Consider the following 24,287-nt stretch of genomic DNA (forward strand, 5'->3'; position numbering starts at 1 on the left):
ACAATCAAAATTTTGATTATTCAAACACCGATTCCTGCACACTGTTGGTTAATGGAGACTTGAGTGTCCTTCTACTTTTGTTGCTTCAGGTGAGCGCTGTGCTTCAGTGGGATCATGTTTCCTGTTTATGTTTGATTAACAGTGGTGTGTATATTTTGGAAGGTTATTGAAGAAATCGAAGAAATGATGCAGGAATCACCGGACCCAGAAGATGATGAAACGCCCACACAGTCAGATCGGCTCTCGATGCTTTCCCAGGAAATTCAAACTCTTAAGAGGTCTAGTACAAGCAGTTATGAAGAGAGTAAGAAACCCTACTTAAATCAGTGCTCTTTGTGCTTTTTGTATATCTCAAACATATAGTGACCATCCCCAGAAATCTTTGCTACGTATCCTTCCCTGGCCCTCTGATAATACTAAGCGCACGTTTTATTGTTGCTGGGGGACTGTGCCATATTCCCCTTTGAATCCTGTATTAGTCAGCTTGGGTTGCTGTAGCAAAGTGCCCAGGCTGGGGGGCTTAAACAGCTGAAATTTGTTTCCTCACAGTTCTGGAGGCTGGAAGTCCAAGATCAAGGTGTCAGCAAATTTGACTTCTTCTGAGGCCTTTCTTCTTGGCTTGCAGACGGCCGTCTTCTCTCTGTCCTCATGCGGACTTTCTTCTGTGTGTATCTGTGTCCTGATCTTCTATAAGGTCGTCAGTCACATTGGATTAGGGCACACCTTAATGACCTCATTTTAACTTAATTATCTCTGTAAAGACCGTCTCCAAATATAGTCACATTCTGAGGCACTGGGGGTTAGACATCAAAAATGTCCTGTCTCTCACGTAAGGGGAAGTGCTGAGTAAAAACTGAAATGGAGTTTCAGGGAATATTCTTCCCTTTCATCTTCCCAATCTTCAGTAAAATTCACACATTGGGGTTTATGTGATTAAATATGCATTTAGTTTAATTCTTTAAAGTTGACTTCTCTTCAGGAGTGTGCCTGCGCTCTGCTAAGTTGCTTGTGATTTCTTGTCAGCAGCTAGTTTCTGTACTCTCCCACTGCTTTGTGTTTGTTCTTTTCCTTGTACAAGCTTTTTCAGTTTTGCCCGAGGTACTATTCTTGGGATTGAGTTAGACAGGTAAACAATTTTTTTATACTTCTCAGCTATTTGAGAAGTACCTTTGTCCACCTGCTTCTACTCAGACCTGCCTACCAGAAGCTTTAGGATTCTGAGAAGATGATGAACAATTTAATTGCTTAGCATATGATTTTTGCTCTTTGGCATAAAATACCCAGTTGTGTTCCCTTGAGACATTTTTGTCTTAGTATCTGCTATGCTTGGTTTTCGTCATAGGAGTGAAAAGGCTCTCAGTATCTGAATTAAATGAACTACTGGAAGAAATTGAGACCGCCATCAAGGAATACTCTGAGGAGCTGGTGCAGCAGTTGGCCCTGCGAGATGAACTGGAGTTTGAAAAGGAAGTGAAAAACAGCTTTATTTCTGTTCTCATTGAAGTGCAAAACAAACAGAAAGAGCACAAAGAAACAGCCAAAAAGAAAAAGAAACTCAAGAATGGCGGCTCTCAGAATGGGAAGAACGAGAGAGGTCATATGCCCGGCACAGTAAGTGATGGTTTGCAGGAGGCGTTGCACGCTGGGAACGGCTTCCCTGGTAATCCCAGTGCCCCGGGCCAGCAGCAGGCGGGCAGGTGTGGTGTGCTTCCTGCCGGAGCGCAAAAGGGATGCTGTCCTAGAGTGCCCCTGTGCCCAGCTCCTTCAGAGAGGTGTTTTCTGGGTGAGGGTGTAATGGTTATCCAGATAATGCAATCCTGAAATGTTTAGGAGGGAAGTAAGCAGAAGGATGAGGGGCAATAAAGAAGGAGGTTATCTTAAAGAAAAGAAGCTTTAGCAGGTGACCATTTTAATAGATCAAAATGTTAATAGTGGTTATTTATGTTTGGCTGGTAGGCTTATGAATGATGTTATTTTCTTAGTTTTGCTTATTTCTTATGAGTTGTACAATAAAAAATTAAAAGGGGGTGCATTTAGAGGTAGTCAAACTGTGCTGAGCCTAGAAGCGTAGATTGATTTGTAAACTGCTTCTTCCTGATTTATCAGTGAAGTTGTTAGAGGCGGTTACGTGACATCAGCCATCTGGCCTACTATTTGGCAGACTAGAATATTACCAGCTGGTGAAAACAAGTTTAGAATATTTGAATCTTTGACTCCTGTACACAGTTTTTTGTTTCCAGCTTTTTCATTTTTCTTAAGTGGTCCTATTAATTTCACTTGATGAAACTTCATCATAAACATTAACTGCTAATTATATGAGACGCATTTCCTTATTGATCGTACGGCCATTTCCCTTTTCTTTGATCAGTTGAGACTTGTATATTGCCGCCTTCATTTTGTTTGTATGCAAAGAAACGTTGGTTTTATTTTTAGAGTACAACGGTTGGGCGAAGAGATCCATTTTTCTAAAGGGAACTTACCTTTTTAATTCATGATACTGATAACACGGTAATACAAATCACCACAAACTGCTGTTATGGTTTGCAATAATATACATTCTGTCTTTGATTAAATCTTGATTTATTTTTTCTAAAGAATATTTATCAAAGAAATAGATCTCCTTCATCCGGGAAGGAGAGTGCAGTTCTGGCTTGCTGGGCCACCGGAGAGCAGCTCATACCCGCGAGAAGAATCTTACCAGTTAGCTGATTCAGTGTAGTGTTTGTAAGCTAGCAGCAAGTGGACTTTTTTTAGTATAGTATCCATTTGTACATAGAAAGGACATAGCTTATAAACTGACTTTGAAAAAGTTCTTAGATATATGGTACAAAATATTTTTGAGAAATGGTAGGATTGCTTAAACAGGTGTTTATTTAGTCACTTGTAGTGACTACTTTGAAAACAAACCGACAAAAACCCAGAACATTTGTTTGACTATACAGTCCTACAAAGTTTTCTTGGAAATATCAGGGACAATGTTTTGCATCTCATATTTAAAAAGATTGTACCCTTTCAATTGCCCTATTATACAAAGGTGATTGAATAAAATGCTTAGTTAAAAAGTCATAGCATGGTTGGTAATTTCTGCCTATCAGCTTTTAGGGATTACATGGAAATCCTCCATTTACTGGTGTTAACACTTGGCTGTGGAAAATAAATGTGTCCCTAGAAGGGTTTCGAGGCTTCTTTTTGGTAACTGTCATATAGAAAGCGTTCGAGTAGATTCATTGTGTAATTTTACAAGGCATTTATATTGAGAAATGGATTTGACAAGGCAACCTTCAGGTCTTACTTGAACTTTTATTAGTCTTGAAATAGATTCATAGTAACAGTAAATTTTTTCATAATATTTGGACTTGAGAAGCTGCTTCTTGAGTTCTGATCTACTGTTGTGTCAAAACTTTTAATCAGGCTAATAATGGCATTGCTAACCATATGGTATCAGTTCTCTCTCTCTTTCTTAAGCCTAAAATTTTGGAGAAAGACCATCCCATCTGTGACAAGGAGCTTGAAACCTGTGATTATGAAAATAGTGGTAGGTGGCTCAAAAGAACCCTAAAGTGAAATGGCCAGTTGGATAAACAGATTCCAAAAGATACTGCCTTCCGAGACCTTTTATATAACAGGCAGTTTTGGCAAGGCCTGATCTATATGAGTTAGCCATCATCAGTGATACTAATTTCTGAAAATTGATGACCTTTTTACACATATCATGTGTTACCTGTTTTCTAATAACATTAGGCACATTTTTCTTCCTACATTAGATATTTTTATTTTGTTAGCAGGACTTGGACTTCTTCCTTAAGCATGGAATAGCTTCCTTTAATATTTCCTTAAGCATGTTTCATTGAAACAAAACATCAATTTGTAATTGGTGTAACATTTTACCAGTAGTTGCTAGCTTGTTCTCTTTGGTCCAGAGATACTATAATGAAATACCTGCGTGGGAATAGAGCAGTTACACTCTTTAGGTGTTAAAAGACATGCTTTGATTCAAACATTTGCTGCAGTGAAAAAAAACGGGGGAGCTTAGGGATGCTATTTAGAGCATTAGAAAATTTTGGGAGAGCTTGAAGAATCCTATTAAATATTAAGGAAAATATTAAATATTTTATAAAAGTGAAATGTTATCTTGATTTGTTTTAATTTTAAAAGTGATCTGCTACATGTTGGATAAGATCACAATATTCATTCATTCAGCAGATATTTACAGTGTCTTCCCTGTCCAGGTACTGTTGAAGATATAGTGGTGAATAAAACAGACAAGGCCAGTGGCCTCTTGGACCTTATATGCTAATGAGGGAGACAGGCAATAAACAAAGGAAAGAATGAGTAGACAATGTAATTTCAGGTGGTAATAAATGCAACCAAGAAAAAAGAGGAGGGTGGGTGATAGTGATGCTGTTGGGAATCTGTTTTTGATAGGCTGGTTACTATGTCACTGCTCCTCCTGACTGGCAGGCAGGCTCTGCTGTCCCTTCCCCATTCTCTGTTGGGAGGGGAGGTTGGAAGAGTAGGTCTTCTCTTTCAGAAATGGGACTCAAGAGAGTGGAAAGCTTTGTATCTGCTTTGTCGTGTTTAGCATCTGGAGAAATGGTGGGGTAGGAGATAGAGACTGGAATGGTTGAAGGACACGGGGTGTAATCAGTGTGGTGACCTCATGCATTTCTTTGAACTGACTATGCTGTTTTGGGCCTTGGTGCTTCCATATATGCCACTCCCTTGTTCTGGAGTGGCCCTCCTTTCCTCCTTCCCCTGTCTACTTGTTTTTTGTTTTTTTTTTAACTCATCCTTCAAAATCATGGTCAAGCATTGTCTTCCTTTCTTAGAACCTTCCTCGATGACTCTTCCTCCAATGCAGAATTGACTACTCTCTGCTTCTTTTGGGTTAGTATTATTCCTCTTAACTATTTCAATTAGTACTGTCATACATATTGCAAGTTTTTGTCTTCATGTCTGTTTCTGTTATTGTTCCCTAAGGATAGGGGATGTAACTTTGTTTCCCTGGTATTCTTAGGTCCAACATTAGGTAGGCAATAAATGTCTGCTGAAAGATAAACTTGCAAATCTGTATTTCTACCTTGAATCTTTCTGTCAGGTGACAAACCTATAGAGGCCGAATAGCATATCGATTAAGACCTTTGGGTTATGAGCTGTGTGAGAATCCTGCTCTTGCCACTGGGTCCATAGCCCTTTGAGTTGTGGAGGGATTAAATGAAATAATGTCTTTAAGACTAGCATATATCCTGGGTACATGCTAGTTACTTTATGTCCAAATGCCTGCTAGACAATTCTCCCTGAATGTCTGGTAGGAATTGGAAATTTATCCTATCAAATCAAAGTTACCATTTTCCTAAGTTGAATTTATTTCTTATATTTTTTCCTTTGCTTAGTGAAACTACTCATTTACCAAAACCAGTGGTATTTCTCGGTCAAAGAATATGAAGTTTTAAAGGGTTTTAAACAACCATCTTTTCAAATCGTTCTACAGAAATGTAACCCAGTAACAGCATAAGTGAGTGGCCATTTCCCCACACCTCCAACCAACAATGGATATTATTAGCTTTTTAATATATACTGATCTGATAGGCAAACAGTGGTTTGGTCTCTTGATCCTTTGTATGCTTTTGTGAGTTGCCTTTTATGTCAAATTTGAGATGTTTTTCGTATTTATTTATGAGGGTGCACATACTTCTGATATCATAGTACCATACTCTGTTGTGACCATTGGTTTTTCTTTCCTCTGGAAGAGTGCAGCCTTCCCAAAGGCTCGTGCACATTGTTTCCCCAGAATCTCACCCAGTTTTTGGTTCTTTACATATCAGTTAATGCATATTTGTTGAATTGAAACTTCACTATAAAGGAGATAGAATCCGAGAGGATTTGGATGTAGTATTTGAATTATTGTTGATTATCAGGGATATTTTTTGCCGGTCTTCTGTTGATATCGAATAGATTCACAGGCCGTTGAATTTCAGTGGCAGTTCACACGAGTACAAGAACAAGTTGAAGTACACCAGTTATGTTTTAATTTAGTGCTGGCTGTGTCATCCAGAGTTGTCTGAAGTTGTTAAGACATTAGTGTTTACCTGCTTAGCATCATATTTTAGTAATCTTATATGGATGAAGCTGGACAACTTCCTCCTTTAGAATCCAGTAATGTTTTCAAATTAAAAGTCCTGTGTAAAGTCGCTTACTCTAAGTCTTGGGTTGAGAAGACAGGAGTCTATGGTGTCTTTTCTGTTTGCCGTAATCACATTGAACTTTCAAGGGAGAGTTCTAGTGTGTTGCCTTCAACACCAGCAAAAATGTGTAATTGCTTCAGTCTAACCCGAAGGAGTTTATTCTGAGAAGTTTTGTGATATTAGCTATCAGTGACTCTGTTGTAAACAGAATTATATTACTCTAATTTATTGCTTTTGGGGGAGGGGAGATAAGTGCTTAAAGATGGCGGGGAGCTGGGGCTCTTTCTTGTGTATATTTTCCTTTCTCAGATACATTGCTCCGCCTGTCCTTATGGCTCACTTAGCTCATATTATGACTGAGTCAATCTATTTGGTTTCTTTTTTACATGCAAAAATGCCTCAGTAATAGTTTTTCGTTTAATCTTGACCAAAGCTGACTTTAAGGTAAGAGAAATTTATTTTTATTTAGACAGCTACTATGAGATTGTTCTGAAGTTATTCTAATTTGTGCTAGCTCTAAGCCTTGAGGCGACTGTTCGGACACGGCTATTTGAATTTGGGGCTTTTGGACCTGGCTTTTTCTTTTTCTTGTTCTTTTTAATTTGGAATTTTAAAATTTCATGTCTGCTAAGATGATTTAGACCAGGCATTGGAAAGGCAGACCACTGCCCAAGGGGCAAAACAGCCCTCTACCTATTTTATAGGTAAAGTTTGATCAGAACACAGCACGTCTATTCATTTCCATATGGTCTGTGGCTGCTTTGGTGTTACAAGGGCAGAGTTGAAAAGTTGCAACAGAGACCACGTGGCCCGCAAACCTAAAATATTTACTATCTGGCCCTTTATAGCAAAAGTTTGCCAACCCCTGATTTAGATTAAAATTTAATAAAATTTAAAATTAGGAGAAAAAAAGATGTAAACTCCATTGAAGTGAGTTCGTATAGATAAAAGGATCATGATATTGTGACTAAAATTTATTATAAAGTGTAGCCTTGTTTATCCTGAGGGGGCTGTTCCTTTCCTCAGGGCCCGTCCAGCAGCCTGAGCTGTACGTGCAGGTGGTGACGCTTTGGTCAGCCGGTCTCCATGCCATTTGCTGCAGGCGCCCAGCTTAGCAAACAGTCCTTTGTGCCGTGTGTGTCAGATTCCCAGTAGCTCAGTGAAGAGAGCCAGCAGGTAGACTAGTTGTCTCTAGATGTGGGGACAAATGAAAAAAATAAAAATGTTGGCAGTCCTCTGGGTACTTGTATTTATACACAGTGATAAAAGGTACTTTAAAGAAGGAAGAGAAGTGGAAAAGGGGCTGGTTTCCCCCCTTTTCTGAGTAGTGGTGCTTGAGAGGATAAAGTCTGCCTTATATAGATAGTTGAAGGTAAATATTAACACATTTTCAACAATAATTTGTTGGTGATATTTGATAGTATTTCTCTGCATTTTTCTTTTTTCAAAGAGCCTTCCTAAAAATTAGTGTTAAGGCCGTAAAATGGAAGGTCATTGTAGGGTGGAGAGAAACTTGGGTATGTAATGTTTATTGTTTTAATAATTCACACCTATGAAATATGAATTATTTTAGATGTGGAACGAATTTATTTTATGAAAGATAACATTGCCTAGAGAATATATATCACTGCCAGTTTTTGATATTTTACCGTTCTCTACTGTTTGTTTTCTGCAGTGGGTTTTTGGTGTTAGGCTGGTAACAGTGAGCTTTCGCGACCCAGCAGTTAATGTGGTAAAAATCAAGAAGTCTATGCTTGACTTCTTTTTTGTCTTTGAGAGGTTAGTTAATTGTTAATATAACACAAATTCACATAAAAGCCACAATATGCCAGGAACCTGTATTCTTATTATATACTTAGAGTATCTATAAGTATCAGGAAAGAATTTATAAAATTGTTAGGGTTAATTATTTTACTCTTGTTTTAGTAGCTTTGAAGATGTTTTCCAATACTTAATTATCATTTTGATATTAATTTACATAAAAACTTAAAAAGATCTTCAAATAGAAAAAATTAAATTGATACTATTCCGTTTAACTCCCAACTTTGAAAATCTTCATATCACATCTTTCTGCTCTGAGAGTGAACTTATAAAGTAGTAGTGTAATATTCAAGACATTTTCAAATACTTACCTGCTTTGGTATAATTGATGTTTTCTAATTTACTTGGATCTATTTTTTTGAAAAAATTATTTTTTGGTAGAATTTGCATTTATAACTGCTTTATAATTCACATTAAAATTTTTTGATTTGAAGAAGTGTCAAAACAAGCAAAATCAATTTTTACATCTTAAATAATATCTTAATAATTATTTGAATATTTTTACTTTCTAATTTTTTTTGATACTTAACTGTTGCTTTCGATTCTGTTTTTCTCATGTTTTGTATTTTGACTATTTTAAGAATTTTAATTTAAAAGTTAAAACTGTTTTATTGTATTTGAAAATCATGTCATTCAAACTATTGAAAAAGATGTGATTTATAAAGGACAATAATTATGTTTGAATTTCACTTTCTTTTGAACCTTTTGAGTATAAAGAATATTAATGGAGTCAGTGTGTAGATTAGAGTAAGGGTCAGAAATAGATGAAAGCATTTCTTAATTGCTTTTCCTAACCCTTTTTTCTGACATTGAGCTTTGACAGTCAGATTTTTAAAAGATTTCCTGGCTACTCAGAGATTTATGCAAGTGGGTGTCTGATGAAGCTAAGAGAAAAGTATGTTAGCAAGAATAACTTGAATTCCCTGGCCTCTAGAGTAATTTTGCTTTTCCCTGTCTTGGATCCTGCTTCCTGTGAAATTAGTAGAGCTGGAGAATATGCTGTGCATTCACCTAGTTGCTATGTTTAGGAGTCTGCAAAAGAATGAACAGATCACACACTCTATCTGATTCTTTTCAGTTTACCTAGTTTTTTTTCTAGCTCTTTTCTTTTTATTCTTCAGAGAGACCTTGAATTACCTAAAAGTGTTACTTGTTTTCTGCTTAAGCTTTTTGGCTGATTTCTATATTCAGTCGTAGACAGTAGTGTCTTTTCTTCATGTTGTCTTCAGTCCTTTAAGCTAGAGATTGTTATCAGGAGTTTATTATTCCTCAGTTGCCGTTTTCTTTATATGAGGAGAACTTGAAATACTGTTGTTACTGTTCTGGAGAAAAGTAGAAAGGTGTGGTTACTTCTCTTTGGGAGCTAAGTCCCACGTCTTACTCTAGCTTTTTTAAAGGAATACAGCCCAGACGTTTTTTGAATATTTATATTTGCTGAACACTTTGTTAAGCAGTTCCTATGGATTATTTTATTTAGTCCATACAACAAGCCTGTAAAGCAGTAGTATTATTTTGACTGCCGTTTCATAAATGAGTAAAAGAAAGGTCGGCAGAGGCCTTGGCTCATAGAAGCGGTCTACACTGGAGCAAGGATGTGTGCAGTCATGTGTAGGTAGGGGCAAGGAGCCCTTGGCTCTGCGTTTTCCTCTTCTGGGCTGTGCAGACATGTTGTCTACAGGCTTGGAGATCTTGGCTCATTTCTTTGTCTTTTTTCAGATTTTTACAGATTTTTTTAAATCTTCTATATCTTGTTTACACTTTGTTGCTTCTGGTTTTGTCTGAGAAAAGTTTCCAGAGAATGACTGATTTTGAGACTTTCAATACCTACTTACGCCAGGGAAGGAAATGGTCATGAGGCCGTTGTGAGTATTCTCAGTATAAATCCTGAGATTGAAGGCCTGCACTGAGTAAGCCCCTTTCCTCCTCTTTGCCACGTTACCTTTGGCACTTTGTCAGCGGTGAGGGGAACAATAAAGTGAATACTGTAATGCTTAATCATTTTCCGGCTTGTAAATGGGCTCATATCAAAAATTCCATTCTGAGAAGGGCATTTTTCAGAGCTGTTAACTCCTTCATAAAGATGTGGAAAAAGGATGGATAGATTAGAAAATAATTTTCGACTCAAAGACCCTCCGCCAGCTCTTCACTTTGAACGTGAACCTTTGGATCCTTTCCTTCACATTTGGAAATGGTTAAATGGAGGCAGGGTTGGCCTTTCTGACATACCTAGTATTTCACAGTTTACTTTAATTAAACTGTAAAAGATCTTCATTTAATGTCCTTTATTTTTCTGAGCCTTCATAACCTTGAGACTTACTTCTGTCAGTGTGTTGACATGTCCGTGGTACTTTTTCCTTGAGAAATGTTCAACAGAGAAACACTTCCCTTCTTCCTCTTTCCCTCCTTCCATTTCTCTTCCTCCCTTTCTCTCTCCCCCACCCCACTCCTACTTATAAAATTTAAGCATAGAGAAAATCTTCCCTCCAGCCCATTAAGTACCATAAGTACCTAATAACAGTGCATCTGTTCTCAAGGTTGTAAATGCAGTGTTTCTAAATGAGGTGACGTTTACTAAAAAGTAAATTTAATCTCTCTCTGAGGTTTTAACTTTTTAAAATTCATTTTGCCTTCCAAAAGAGTGCATTGTTTTTTGGAATTTATAGGGCAATTGTAAAACAGAATCTATTGTGTGCTCTACAGAGCTCTTTTCCTATTTTTTCCTCGTCTCACTGCCATAGTCTCTCTATTCCTTAATCCTTCTAGTTCATTGATCTTCTACTTGCTACTTGTTTATTATCCTAGAGGTTTTATATTTCTTAGTCACTCCGTTGTTTTATAAGCCGTGTCACAAGATTATTTCATTTTACTTTATTAATCTCTTGTTGACTTCCTAGCCTGGGTTCTTTGGTGGACTTTTTCAGAGCTCTGCGTGCATTCCTTTGACAAATAACTTTTATATCTTGTCACGTCATCTTTCTTCTGTTCACCCTCAGATTATTTTTGCCTCTTAGCTCCTTAAAAAAAATTCCCTCCTGTAAGAAGTCAAGAGGCCTCATGATACGGTTATCATAGGCTCTGACTCTTGGGCTGTGGTCTTAGGAGTGTTACAGCTTTAGCTTAGCAGATATTTACAAATGCCTGCTATGACCAACACTGTGTAAGTCACTGGAGTGGGGAGAGTAAGACTTAGTCTTTGTCCTTTCTCAAAATGTGCTCATTTCCTCATAAGAAAATGAAGCCATTGGAGTAGATAACTCCGAGTGTCTCATCTGGCTGTGCAGCTCTGTCATCCTAAAGCGCTTATACTGTAGCCTGTGTGACCTTTTAGTCCTGCACTGTTGTGTGTGTGTGTGCATGTGTGTTTCGATTTGTCTTCTTAACAAATAGTGTCTTCTTGGTTATTTCATAGATTCATAGAATTTACAAATAAGATGACCTTTAAAAATGATGTCATTTCATCATCTCTTTCACAGGCGAGGAAACAGGCCTTGGCAAAGTTAGTGACTGCACCCAGGTCACGTAGTCGGTGGCAAAGCTGAGAGAAAACCCAGATCTCTTAATTTCTAGTTCGACGTTTTTCTATCTAAGTTGGCTGTTGAAAAGTTTTCTGATTCCAAATACTTTTGACTACGATGTGATTCCTAGTTTCATACTAAAATCTGGAAGTATTTCATTGGTATGGGTAGTAATTGCTGCAGAATTTGGCCGTTGAAGCCAGTGACTGTTGATCAAATGCCTCCTACATGCTGATCATGGGCTTGCGCTTTGTGGGCATACGAAAAAAGTACCTGACATTAATTCTCTCCTTAAAGATTTTGGGAACTGAGTTGAATTTATTGAAAATTAACTTAACCAAAACTCTTTTCTTTCCCTGCTGTCTTCCTTTTGATCTTGTGCCTCGCCGCCACTTAAAAAAATATCTTGATTATCTTTTCTTTAACTAGCATTAGAGAAACATATATTGCTCTCTAATTATGTGCCAGGCATGGGTGTTAAGGATGCTGAGTAAATCTCAGCCTTCAGGGGCGTGCTCCCTGTGGGCTGGGCATCCAGATGATGAACCATGCAGTGCACTTCATGCAGTGATTCTCAACCAGGCCAGTTTTGCCTCTCATGAGACAATAGGCAATGTCTGGAAATATTTTTCGTTGTCACAACTCGGCGGGATGGAGTATGCTGCTACTGGTATCCTGCTGAGTAAAGGCTGTTCAACATCCTCCAATGCACAGGACTGCCCCCATGACAAAGAATTATCTGACTCCAAGTGTCAGTAGTGTCAAGGTTGAGAAGCCTAGGGATAGGTTGATAATTGATTACTATATTCAAAATTGCTCCCATGTTTTTCCTGTTCTCTGCCTGGCACTGTCCTGTTCTAGAGGCATCCATACATCACTATTGCCCCTAGTTTGGTTTAGGGGTCTGGGAAGGCTGAATTGACTCCTGAGGACAAGAAGAAGAGGGGGACAGACATACCAAGGGAGTGGTGTGAGTAGCCCCTTGGAGGTGACGGGGATGGCTGGGGAACTGCAGGTTGCTCATTATGACTGGAGGTTGAATGAGAAGGCTAGACGGCGAGGGAGGAAGTACCTCGAGGAGAGGATGTGGAAGTAACAAAGTGGAAGCCAGAAAATGGATGGCTCTGTGTACCCTGCTAAGGCATCTGGTCTTTAAAGGCTGCAGGAACCCAGGGTTGTTACGTGTTCAGATTTGTCTTTTAGAAGGGTCACTTAAGTGTTTTGAGGAGAACTAATTGGAAGGAGACAGCTAGAGATAGGGAGTAGATGGGGAGGGTTTTGCTGACATCAGGTAAGAAATGAGCCAAGGAAGTGACAGTAGGGATGGGAAAAAAGTTGAATTCCAGAGATATTAAGGAGATTAAAAATTGGTTGGGGCATCAGGGAAGGGAGGAGCTAGGGTTGGGACATTGATTTCTGGCTTGGGCAAGCATAGATAGAAGACATGTACCACCCCTTCCCCTAGGGGAGATAGACAAGTCTCATCAGTGACAATTGCATCTAGCCTCAAGCCGAGCATCTTTTCATCAGTTCTGCATGTTGCCCCTTATGGTACAAAGGTTAAGCCAGCCATTCCAACACATCCAGCACACAAAGGTGAAGAGAGAGCAGGGCCCCTGCAATAAAAACTTCCTATGGGAAGGAGGGGACAACGGAAATACTCAGTAGCTGCTGTTTCACATCCTCCTGGAGAATACCAGGGCCCCTGCGCAGTGGCCGCAGAGTGAACGCCTCGGTTGGCCAGTTTCGCTGCTTTTGGTTGTGTTCTCTGAGAGGATCTCTTTTGTCCATTGTCCTTTGTAGCTCTTCTGGAAGGGTGTATAATTCATGTTCCAGCTCAGATGTCACCTCCTCAGAGAACTTTTCTCTGACCTCCTGGTATAAAATAGGCATCCAGTTTTTAATTGCCCTGTTGTAGCTATCGGCTGGGCGTGCATTATCTGCAATTATCTAGTTCATTTTCTTGTTTTACTGTTTCTGCCCCTGTTGTACTGGAATATCAGGTCACGGGGGTAGGAGGGGCCTTGGCTGATGTGTTCACTTTGAATCGTTAGTAACCTGCAATAATATCTGGCTCAATATATTTTTTGAAAGAATGAGTAAATGAATGACAGAAGCATAGAATGCTGAAGGAGGAACAGATTTTTTAGTTTTTATTTTTTTTTTGTTTGAGTTTTGGTGGGTGAGAGGAGGATGAATTCAGTTTTGGATATGATAAGTTTTAGGAATATTTAGGTCCAGATGTCCAATAGGCCGTTAAACATCCAAGTCCAAAGCTCAGGAGGAAAGTTACAGTAAAGATAACTGACTTTTACTGAGCCCTTCCCATGTGCCAGGCTCCATTCTGAGCACTTTACTGATCTTAGTAAAGGGGAGCTGTAGATTTACGGAGGCAGAAGTTGAAACTATTGAGTGGGAGGTTCAGAGAGTGTGCATCAGAAAAAAAATAGAGACAAAATCCTGGGGAAAACCAGTGTATGAGAGATGAGCAGAGAAAGAGGCTCCTCTCAGAAGCAGCGCAGCAGAGCAGGGAGAACGCTGGAAGAGTGTGGTGTCTAGGAATCCAGGGAGGGGGTGCAGGGAGGAGAGCCTACAGATGTCTCACCGAGACCTCAGCACGAAAGAAACGACGCTGGGAAGAGCTGTTTCTGGAAACCCTGGGGAAAGGAGCTAGGTTGAGGGTTTGAGAATTTAAAGTGGCCTGTGGGAAAGAGCTAGCAGAGAGGGAGAGTTTGGGAATGCCTTAAAGGGAAACAATTGTACTGCGTGGTTCCTGGGGAGGTGGGAGTTGATGGCAACCGGAGCATTGGTGGAAGAACGTCCTCAGCCCTGTCTTTTAGTTGGTTTCTTTGTATTTTCTGTAAACCTTCTGATTTTCTTGTTCTCTCATTTTCCCAGTGGAACAGAAGGCAGTAGAACCTTACCGGCCACCCCGTTTCTTGCCTGGTCAGGATGCAGTGGGGCCGGGTTGGCCACATCTACTGGCTCAGCTCCCATCAGCCACAGAGCAGGAGTTCCAAGGAGAGTTCCTTTACTTAACTTCTTTTGCTAGGATCAGCTGTTAGTTTTGCATTTTTCCGAGTTACCATGGCTTCATATCATTGCATTTTTATTTCTTTCCACTAAGCCTGGATTGCATGAAAGCCATCTTTCACGAGTAGTCAAGCTACCAGTAGTTGAAATGGTTCAGCAATGTCCACAACTGCATGTTTAATAAGGAAGCCTAAATTACACATATAGCTTAGGAATTTAAGAATTTGCATCAACTTTTTTTTTTTTTCAGTGACAGGAATTAAGTTTCCAGTTGGGAAAATAGAGATAGTATCTTTAGAATGTGTTGTTCAAATATAAAGTGTACCTTAGTTTCCTGATACATGGATTCTAAAACTTTTCACCTTGCTTGAGATTTTCTGAATTTATATCTAGCTCTAACATGCCCATGGATAATGGAGCGAAGTGATATAGAAAATTAAGTATTTTTCTCTTTGTTGCTTTTGAAAGGAAATACATTCGATAGAAATAATTTTTAAAGGAGGATCTGACTTATTTGAAAACAGTTTCCCATAATTTTTATTGCAGCCTCCGGAGCTTAGGAAGTCATCTCTTTTGATAATCTGTTTAAAAAATGTGAACAAATTATATGGTGGCATGTGAAAAGTTGACAAAAATAGTTAAAACCAGCCTACTTCATCAAAAGTAATAGTGATGCTGCCAGCAAACTGAAGCATGTTCAGTTGAGGTGTCTTGACCAACCTTGGATTCTTGCTGAGACAAAATGGCATGCAGACCTGGGAAGGAGTGGGTGGGGAGGAAGGATGATTCAGGAGGAGAGGTGTTATACGAGTTCCCCAAGACGGTCAAGTTTGGTACAGTACTCAGATTTTCAGCAATACCATTGAGTGTGTGACTGATACAGAGGTACTTAGCTCCTTCAAAGATACAACCTTTTGCTGTTTCTCTGCTTTTTATTGTGAGGACTTCTTTACATTCTTAAAACTTATCGAACCCCCCCAGAGAGCTTTTGTTTATATAGATTATATTGATTGATATTTACTGTATTAGAAGTGAAAACTGAGAAAATTTAAAAATATTTATTAATTCACTTAAAAGTACCAATTAGAAATTCACTAATGCTTTTATGAAAAATAACTGTATGTAAAAAAATTAGTGAGAAAAATAACATGGCTGTGCATTTTTGTCAATTTCATTAATATCTAGGTTAATCAAAGACAACTAGGTTCTCAAATCTGCTTCTGCATTCAATCTGTCATTTGTAATATTTTACTCTAAGTCATGAGAGAAGAGAGCAAAAAAGGCAAATTACATCTTTGTATTTCTAAGAAAATAATTTTCAGCTCATGGACCCCTGGGGGATTCCTGGACCACACTTTGAGAACTGCTTGGCTCAGTTATACATTTCTTGAGGACAGAGACCATTGCTTTGGTTTCCCTTCTTCTATTCCTTGGAGCCTGGTAAAATACTCTATGTTGACTCCTCCAATGTATTTACTGATTCAACTTTCCCCTATAAAATTCCAGGGAAAGGAACTATGGGTAAATCAGGACTGAACTTCCTGTTCAGGATGCCTTTCCCCTTATTAGTCATGCTGTAAGAATCCATCTAAGTCCTTTGACTCAGCAGCCATAGAGGTGCCACTGGACTCTTTACTCTGTCTGATGACATTGTAGACTGGTTACAAATCAAGATAAGTAGTTTAGGAAAAAATACTCCCTTTTCAGTACAATGAGTTCTAGGAAGTCTTGGCGGTTGCTGTGAGAAAGAAGCTAGAATTATTTCCTAGAAACAGAGTGAAAAAGTCTTTGCAGAAGTTTTAGGGAGCCTAGCTGGCACATGGGACCCACTCTGCTCTCCAGGAAGCATATGTGCTCCTCCAGTTCGCATTTTCTGCACCAAGGCAATGGCAGGTGGCCTGAAGAGTGAGTGGGAAGCAATAATCAGCTCTCCAAGTAACAGCATTTTCGTTTGCCAAGTGTTATGTTAATGTTCTCCAAATTTATGGTAGAAATATGCAAACTTAGGTTGAAAATATGCATACTGTTAGTTTAAGTTTTCAGACTTTTGATAAAATGTAGGTAAACAATCCCAAAAGGTATCTTAAAAATTATGTGCTAAATTTTTGCATAAAACAAATATGTGTACAACTTACATCGTTTACATCAGAGCAAAGTTATCAGCCACATCAGGAAAAATCTTTATGAATACAGTAGCATAAAAACAGTTGCTTTTGCGTTTGACTTGCAAAGAAATGGGAGCAAAGATGTTTTAAAAACAGCATGACTTTGTCTGCTTTATCTGAATGAGTAGAGGCATTTTCTAACTGCTTGCCTGTTGGGCACATAAGTCGTAGTGGTACACTCTTACTAATAGTCTCTGAACTTCTTTCTCTGTCCTTTTCTTCCGGGCCGTACATTGCTGCCTTTAGCGCTTCAGCATGGAAGGGATCTCAAATGTCATTCAGAATGGCCTCCGCCACACCTTTGGAAACTCAGGTGCAGAGAAACAGGTGCTCGGTTATCCTTACTTTCCTCATTCTCTGCTTTTTCAATCTCTATGTAAGTGAAGGTCCTGAAAGCTGGCAATTTTACTAATTTACTAAGACTCTTGCTTAAAAGAGAGAAATGAAAGTTCATTATATTTATAGTCTTGATAATGCATAGAATTTCCCTTTAGGAAAAAGCATTTTTCAAATTGGACAACAAACTAAATGCATTCTTAATACAGATTTTAAAGCTCCATTTTTCACTTTTACCTTTAAACAAATATATATTAATATATTGACACAATGAATTGCATGCATCGAATATATACTTGAAAATAACTAAACTAGAAGACACTAATTCTCAAAGTCCAGGAAACATCACCTCATTTTTGGGGGAAGAAAGCCAGATGCCGGTATTTTTTTAGACTAGAGTTCTAGGTCAAAATGTCTAGAGAGTATATCTTACCTATTTTTAAATGAAATTCATGTGTTTTTAAGGTGTATCATGTCGTCGGCCAACTCGTCGGCCAACTCAGTTGTCTGCCAAATGAGGCATGAGAGATTATTTATACAAAATTACATATGGCTATAAATATACAGCCACATGTGTAGCAATTTGTTTTTTATTAACATTTTTATAAGATGATTTAAGGAATATCATGAACATGGGAGACACATCTACACTGAGTGTGCTTAAAATTTCCTTTCACAATTTGAAATTTTTGCTTTAGAAAGGAAACTCTTCAGTTTAGCTCTTAAGTGAAGACTGAGAAAGTGCAGAGGGTCCCGCCTGTAGGCAGTTCGTCAGAAGAAGGCATTTGAGCCAAGGGTTTGTACTGAAGATAGTTCTGTATTACTCCAGAAGGGCGGTAATCGACATGGAATAATCCTTCCCACTGTCACCTGCAGCTCACAAAGGGCCTTCACGAAGGGTGGTTGAATTTTTGTTTTATTCTGGTGCCTCTCACCTCTCTCAAACCCACAAGATGGCAAAATAACTTACAAACTGACCCAGCACACGGGAGTGGGGCAGGAAGGCCCAAAAGCGTAGCCAGATCACCTGTGTGCCGAGGCGCAGCTGCCTGACGCTCCTCCAGGTCGCCCTGACACACGGGCTATTGGTGAGGCCCCAGGAGAGTATGTGTCCAACTGTTTGTGTGTTCTTTACACGAGAAAAACATACTCGGTTGTACCGTTGGGCGCCACCTTGGAGAAGTCTACACCGGAAAGATGGTAGGAGTTAAGTCTCTTAAAGACTGAATAGTTTACTGTTCCTCCTTTTCTTAGGGAACCAATTATTGTTAAGCAGTTTTATCTTGTCTTGTGATTGTGAGTGGGGTAAAAATCACTCAGAGATTAGGAATAGAGCCGAGATTTCAGGCAGGGGCTAAATAAGGTGGGTCTCAGGAGATTGCAAGGTGGGTCTGAGGCAAACCAGTGATCTCTAGATAAGCACACGCAAACTACACTGAACTATGTATTTTTTGGTGGAGTGGTCAGAATAGGGGAATCTGGACGATAATTCTAGATTATGCTTTCTTGGGACATAGTTATAGGACGTAACTCTGAGACTTACGAGCCTTTTACAGTGGTCAACGAGGCAGTTCGTCTCACTTTCAGACAAGAATTTTCATTATGCATTAGACTATTCTCTCCTTTCATTTTTCTCTTTTCCTTTAGTACCTTTAAACATTTATAACTACTTGTACAATAATTTAAAATAATAATAATAGTACACTTCTAAAATTATTTGGGCAAGTTTGTCTTTGTCGGCTTCTGGAAGAAGCTAGTGTGTGTTTTTAAAGTCGTCGAGTTATCTGTGTGCCCATTTTGTTCAGCTAGAAAAAAATGGTCTGAAGCAATTCTTTGGCTCTTGGGAGTTATATTGTTATGCAGAACTGTTAGAACTACGTTTTTAGTTTAAAATACTATTTTAAAAATGTGTTGAAAAATATGCAAGGAGAATGTTAGATAAGACTTCACTTTGAAAATGAACAAATTGCACAAATCACCCTCAGACCTACTTCTGTAAAATTTTCCATAACTGAAAGGCAAAAAAGTGGATATTTATGTTGACACTGGACTTGAATGAGGCAGATAGAGGTGGGCAAGAAATGAGCTCTGGCTGAGATAGCAAGATACCTGTGTTCATTACTAAAGTAACTCATGTTTCATGTGATAAAATAGACTTTCTAGTGACTGTATCAACTTTTTGCAGAGAAGGTAATTCAGATTTAAGTGACACGTGCTTTTTTTTTAACTTGGCAGTACTTGACCACGGTCATTCCCTATGAGAAAAAAAATGGACCACCATCTGTTGAAGATCTTCAAATATTAACGAAAAGTGAGCAAAGACAAAACTAAACTGTTACCTTATTTATTTTTGTTGATTCTCACTACTGATTTTAGTTGGCTGATTTTGTTGTTATTGTTTTGTTTTGTCAATTTGGAACAGTAAATGATGGATGTCATTGTTTATTCTTTTGAGAACGAAACCATAAATGGCTATGACATCAAACACAACACTAGAGTTGATTTGTATTTTTTCTGCTTTTCTTACCTTTTGAAATATTGACACGTTGACCTTTTTGAGAAAAAAGGGTAACTTGATTTTCTATCACCTCTTGTATGTTTAAGAACATATCCATATATCAACAACCAAGGTGCTTCGTGGATCTTATATAAATATGACCGTCAGTAACTCAGTAGGAAAGATTTAGGGGAAATGTGGCCTAAAACACGCTCCTTTCCTAGGAATGTCGAACGCGAGGTAGTAGAGGTAGAGCATACAGTGATAGTAGATTTTAAGGATATTCATTAGTTCAGCCAACATTTACTGAAGCTCTCCTCTGTGCCAGGCCATGTTCTGTTCACTCAGGATGCCTTAGTGAACAGACAGACAAAAATATTCCACCTTCAAGGGCCTTGCATTTTCAAATAATTTGTTCGACTTAAATAAACATTATATTGAATGTCTTGTATGATAGCCATAAATGAGCCCTGAATTCTGGTTCTATCCCTGTCAGTTACAGGGATATCTTTGGCAGTCACTTACCCTCTCTTGGTCACGGTGAAAAATCGGGATAAAAGTATTTGCTCTATTTGCCTCATAGTAAATAAGTTAACGTATGTGGGGTTTGGGGTAAGTCACTCAGCCTTGTTTTTTTTGAAGGGATTGAATTTGCTGATCTGTTAGGTTCTTTCTAGTTAAATATTTGTGATAAGTGTTAATTAAAGAGGGAACCAAATGAGAGCACATCACATGAGTGGATATTGATGATATCTGTTTTGGAAATTAAGGACATAGAGGCATGGGTTATGGGGAGCAGAAGGAAAGGAGCGAGTGACTTATTTACAAGCTGCCTGCATGCTAGACTGAAGCTTTTATTCTTTTCTTGGTGAACAACACTTTCAAAACATTTTATACTTAAATATGCATCAATCAGGTGATGCCAGCCAGTCTAAAATAAAGAAGAGATTAACTGGGTGCCCAGCCCACTAATTTCCAGGAGAACTCCTGAAGTTATGAGTGTCCAGGATCACACAGGAGAATGGTTAACTACAGGGCAGGGTCTCCTGAGTCCCAGGCCACTGTGCTTTTTAATAACGCTAGCTTTTGCTATGTGGTTTTTATATAGAACTGAAAACAAAGCTAAAATGTGATTGAAAGCAGAAATACTGAACATAGTACCCCTCTAAGAAGGGAACATAAATGTTGCCTGGGAGCCAGGAATTACTGAGAGACCTCGTTTTCTCAGATCAAGGACAAACACATCCTTGTCCAAACCACAGTCATCATAATTCCCAAATTGAAATGTCCTTAGGCCAATTCTTAGATGCTGTCTTCATAGCCTGACACAATTTGGAAACTCTGGGTGATTGAAGGCATACATGTAGGGTGTGTGAATGAATGTCCATCTTAATATAGTTATGAAGACAGGATTGTTTTGCAGACAGTAGATGGAAGAATGACCTTCACTTTGAAAGTGAAAAATGTGGTTATCTCCTAAAAACTTTGGGGAGAACCTGAGCCTCTGTGGCCACCACCTGTAGATGTTAGCCACAGGGGAAGCCCAGTGGAGACCATTGCAGTGTTTATGAATATGTAGCCTTCCTCATAAAAGCTACTGGAGGTGCAATAATAATAGTAATAAGAATTACAATGATATTTGTTGTGTTAGTAATTATGGCTAATGCTTACATATCATATATTATGTGCCAGGCACTATTCTAAGTCTGTTACATCTGAATTAGTAACTTAACACTCACAACAAGCCTTTGAGACAGGTCTAATTATTGCTCTCATTTTACAGATGAGGAACTTGGTTCACTGAGTGGTTAGGTAACTTGCTCAAAGTCCCACAGCTAGGAAGTGGCAGAGCCAGGGTTGAAACCCAGGAATGCTGACCTGACAGTCATACTATGTTGTCTTGTTATATGTCTGGGGAAAAACAGTGAGACATTTTCCCCAGGATGCTCTGCAGAAAGTTTGAGTTGGCCGTTACTGTGAAAGTGCAGTATTCCTTTGTGGGTTTATCTGTACCTGGGTGGTCTAGATTTTTTTTAACCACTGTCATAGTAGCTGTTTTTTCTCTTTTCTCTTTACTTAAAGATAAAATTTTCAAAGACTCCCTGTAGGATGAGGCTAATTCCTCCAGGTTCCTCCGTAGTATAGAGGAGTGGGCGGCCTGCTGGGGTGCTGCTGCATGGAAGTCTTTTCTGCATTTTGGTCTCTTCTTTAAAAGTTTCCAAGAAGGCTGACACATAGGCTCCTTGGAGAGTATAGCTAACTATTCACGTATCTAAGAGCTCCGCGAGCTTGTGAGACGCGGCACTGAGGTGCTCCTGTGCCCCAGAGCTCGCAGAAACGCACAGTGTGGTAACTCACTTTCCAGTATTTATGATGACAAAACTGAGGCTCTGTGTAAATAACCTCGTTCCTCTTTCCTGCCTCCACTGTGTGGAAATTTTAAATCAGGGAAATAACTCTTAGATAACTACAATGTTCTTACCTGAATAAGGGCTTATTCAACTAAAATAAATTCTTAAGCATTTGCAGCTGTATTCCCTTATCTAGAAAATAACCAATAATTTTCATGAATCAGTTATACCATATAATTAATTAAGACTAAGGATACAATGATTGAAATTAAATATTTTTTATCTGAATTTGAAATTGTTGCCTTTTCTTTCTCTCTTTTATTTTGCAGTTCTTCATGCCATGAAAGAGGACAGTGAAAAAGTTCCGAGCTTGTTAACTGATTATATACTGAAAGGTGAGTTTTATAATTGTCTATGTGCAATGGTCGGGAAGTTTTGATGAGTCAATAAATGCATCGTCTTGCTAATAGATTAAAAAGTAACTTTAAAGGCATTAATTTTGTTATTAATCTCATTTGTGCAGGGTGAAGATAGAAGGCTTACTTATGCTCCAACATTATAAATTATAGTTATATAAAATTTAACTTTTATTTGAGGTCCTGGGCTGGAAATAATTTCCACAGCGAAATTATAAACATTGAGGAGGCAGTGGGGGAAATATTATGGAGATAGTGCCATAATTATGTGAATCTTAGGTGTCAACATGGGGAGGGTTTGAGAAGGGTTGTCTGTGCCATCTTGGGGACAATAGAAAGAGGAGGACAGATCAGTGAGGACGGATGAAGGAGGGAACAGTCAAATCAGTTGACAGTCCCTAAGGGAATAAGAAAGGAATTGGTGTAAGGGACAGGGAGGGGAGGGGAAAAAGAAAAAGAATGGGCTTTCATAAAACCGGGACAGTGAAAAACGACCCATAAATCTTAGGGTCAAGATCACAGAGGACAGAATAGCGATGAGGCAAAGGGAGATTGAGAAGTTAGTGAAGTCAGTTACTTTGCTGAGGAAAGAGCAAAATTTGGATAATAGACAGGAGACTGAAGCACTTAGTTATAGGCAGAACTAATACTTTTCAATGAAATTAAAAAAAAATAGCAGTTATTCAAGTGACAGATTTTCAAAGCATCACAACATGCATCCGGTAGTGTTTGATCCAATTTTGAGAGCAATCCTCTTCTGGTAACATTTTTCTTCTTTGGATTCTCTCTTCTCTGTCAGAGTCGTTAGCGCAACATAAGGAAGGTTGGGATTTCTGAGACCTTAGATGACTCAGACGGGACTTGTCTTCAATCATAGCTTCATAAAGAGGGAACCTCTGGGTGTATACTGGGAGCTCAAAGTGAATCCAGTCACGCGTCGCCTAACGACGGGGACACATTCTGAGAAATTCGTTGTTAGGTGATTTCGTTGTTGTGTGACTATCATAGAATACTTACACAGACCTAGATGGAGTAGCCTACTACACACCTAGACTGTGTGGTCCTAATTTATGGGACCACTGTTGTCTGTGTAGTCCGTTGTTGACAGAAACGTCGTGATGGTGCATGACTGTAATAAATATCACCTGTAAGAGCCTGAGCCTTGATTGGAGCCAGCCGTTAGGAGGTTAACAGGGGAGAATAGGCTAAATTGACATTATTGTTTTTTAATAAGCTGTGTTTTCTGATGGACGGGTTTTTCTTCCTGTTACATTCTGAATTTTTTTTTTTGATACTTGACATCTTTGTTTGCTTTTGTGTTGTGCTAGCATTGATATGAAAACTGGATTGTTCTGAGGTTTGTTCTTATAGATGTGAAACAGGAATGAGATGAACATAAAGCACATGTCTTAAATTTTAATTATGGTGGGTCCCTAGGGCACTGCCATGAGGGGCAGAGATAGAATGAGCTTCCGAAGCATTCTCTAGCTATTTTATCATTTGACGCATGGAAGAATTTTATGACCCAGAGCACAGTGCTCTGGGAGGAAATGATTTTTAATTTTTTCCTCTGAAAACCCAGGACTGTAACTGTGACCCGTCCTGCATGCCTTAGGGAAGCAGTGTGCTCCTAATTCTGCTCCTCATGCGTGGGCCGCCGGCTCCGGCCTGTGAGCCCAGGTCTGTCTGTGCTGCCCCTGCTTTCGATGACCTGCTTGTGTGCGCGCGCTGTGGTTTGGCCTCAGCTTTGGATTGTGAGGACTGGGTGGAAAAGCAGCTTAGGCTTCAGACTAAGCAGTGACTGCAGTCGAGAACAGGAAGAGGGGAGTGTAATGCTCAGAGGTGTTAGGTGCGTGGGAAGGTGCGGATGTGGGGTGATTTAAAATGCTCTTTTCCACCCATCCTGGAAATCCACAGCCAGTTACTGATTCCTCTTCCTCAGGGATCAGTAGAACCCCTGCCTGGGAG

General features: G+C 39.1%; 1 protein-coding gene across 6 annotated transcripts in view; it reads left to right on the forward strand.

The window, feature by feature from the left end:
- FEZ2 (fasciculation and elongation protein zeta 2) overlaps positions 1-24,287 on the forward strand; it is a 38,799-nt gene that overhangs the window by 12,895 nt on the left and 1,617 nt on the right. Inside the window, exons 4-9 of one of the 6 annotated variants that reach the window (XM_070512259.1) lie at positions 163-304; positions 1,343-1,611; positions 16,966-17,046; positions 19,291-19,366; positions 22,233-22,298; positions 23,648-23,673. In XM_070512259.1, the coding sequence (XP_070368360.1) occupies positions 163-304; positions 1,343-1,611; positions 16,966-17,046; positions 19,291-19,366; positions 22,233-22,298; positions 23,648-23,658 (645 nt within the window). In that variant the 3' untranslated portion in view covers positions 23,659-23,673. Of the gene's footprint in view, positions 1-162; positions 305-1,342; positions 1,612-14,419; positions 14,571-16,965; positions 17,096-19,290; positions 19,367-22,232; positions 22,299-23,647; positions 23,674-24,287 lie in introns of those variants that run through there. The other 5 variants (XR_011504103.1, XM_014832844.3, XM_044772233.2 and 2 more) reach the window with 5 other exon arrangements.

Source organism: Equus asinus, chromosome 6, assembly GCF_041296235.1.
Source record: "Equus asinus isolate D_3611 breed Donkey chromosome 6, EquAss-T2T_v2, whole genome shotgun sequence".
Lineage (NCBI taxonomy): Eukaryota > Metazoa > Chordata > Mammalia > Perissodactyla > Equidae > Equus > Equus asinus.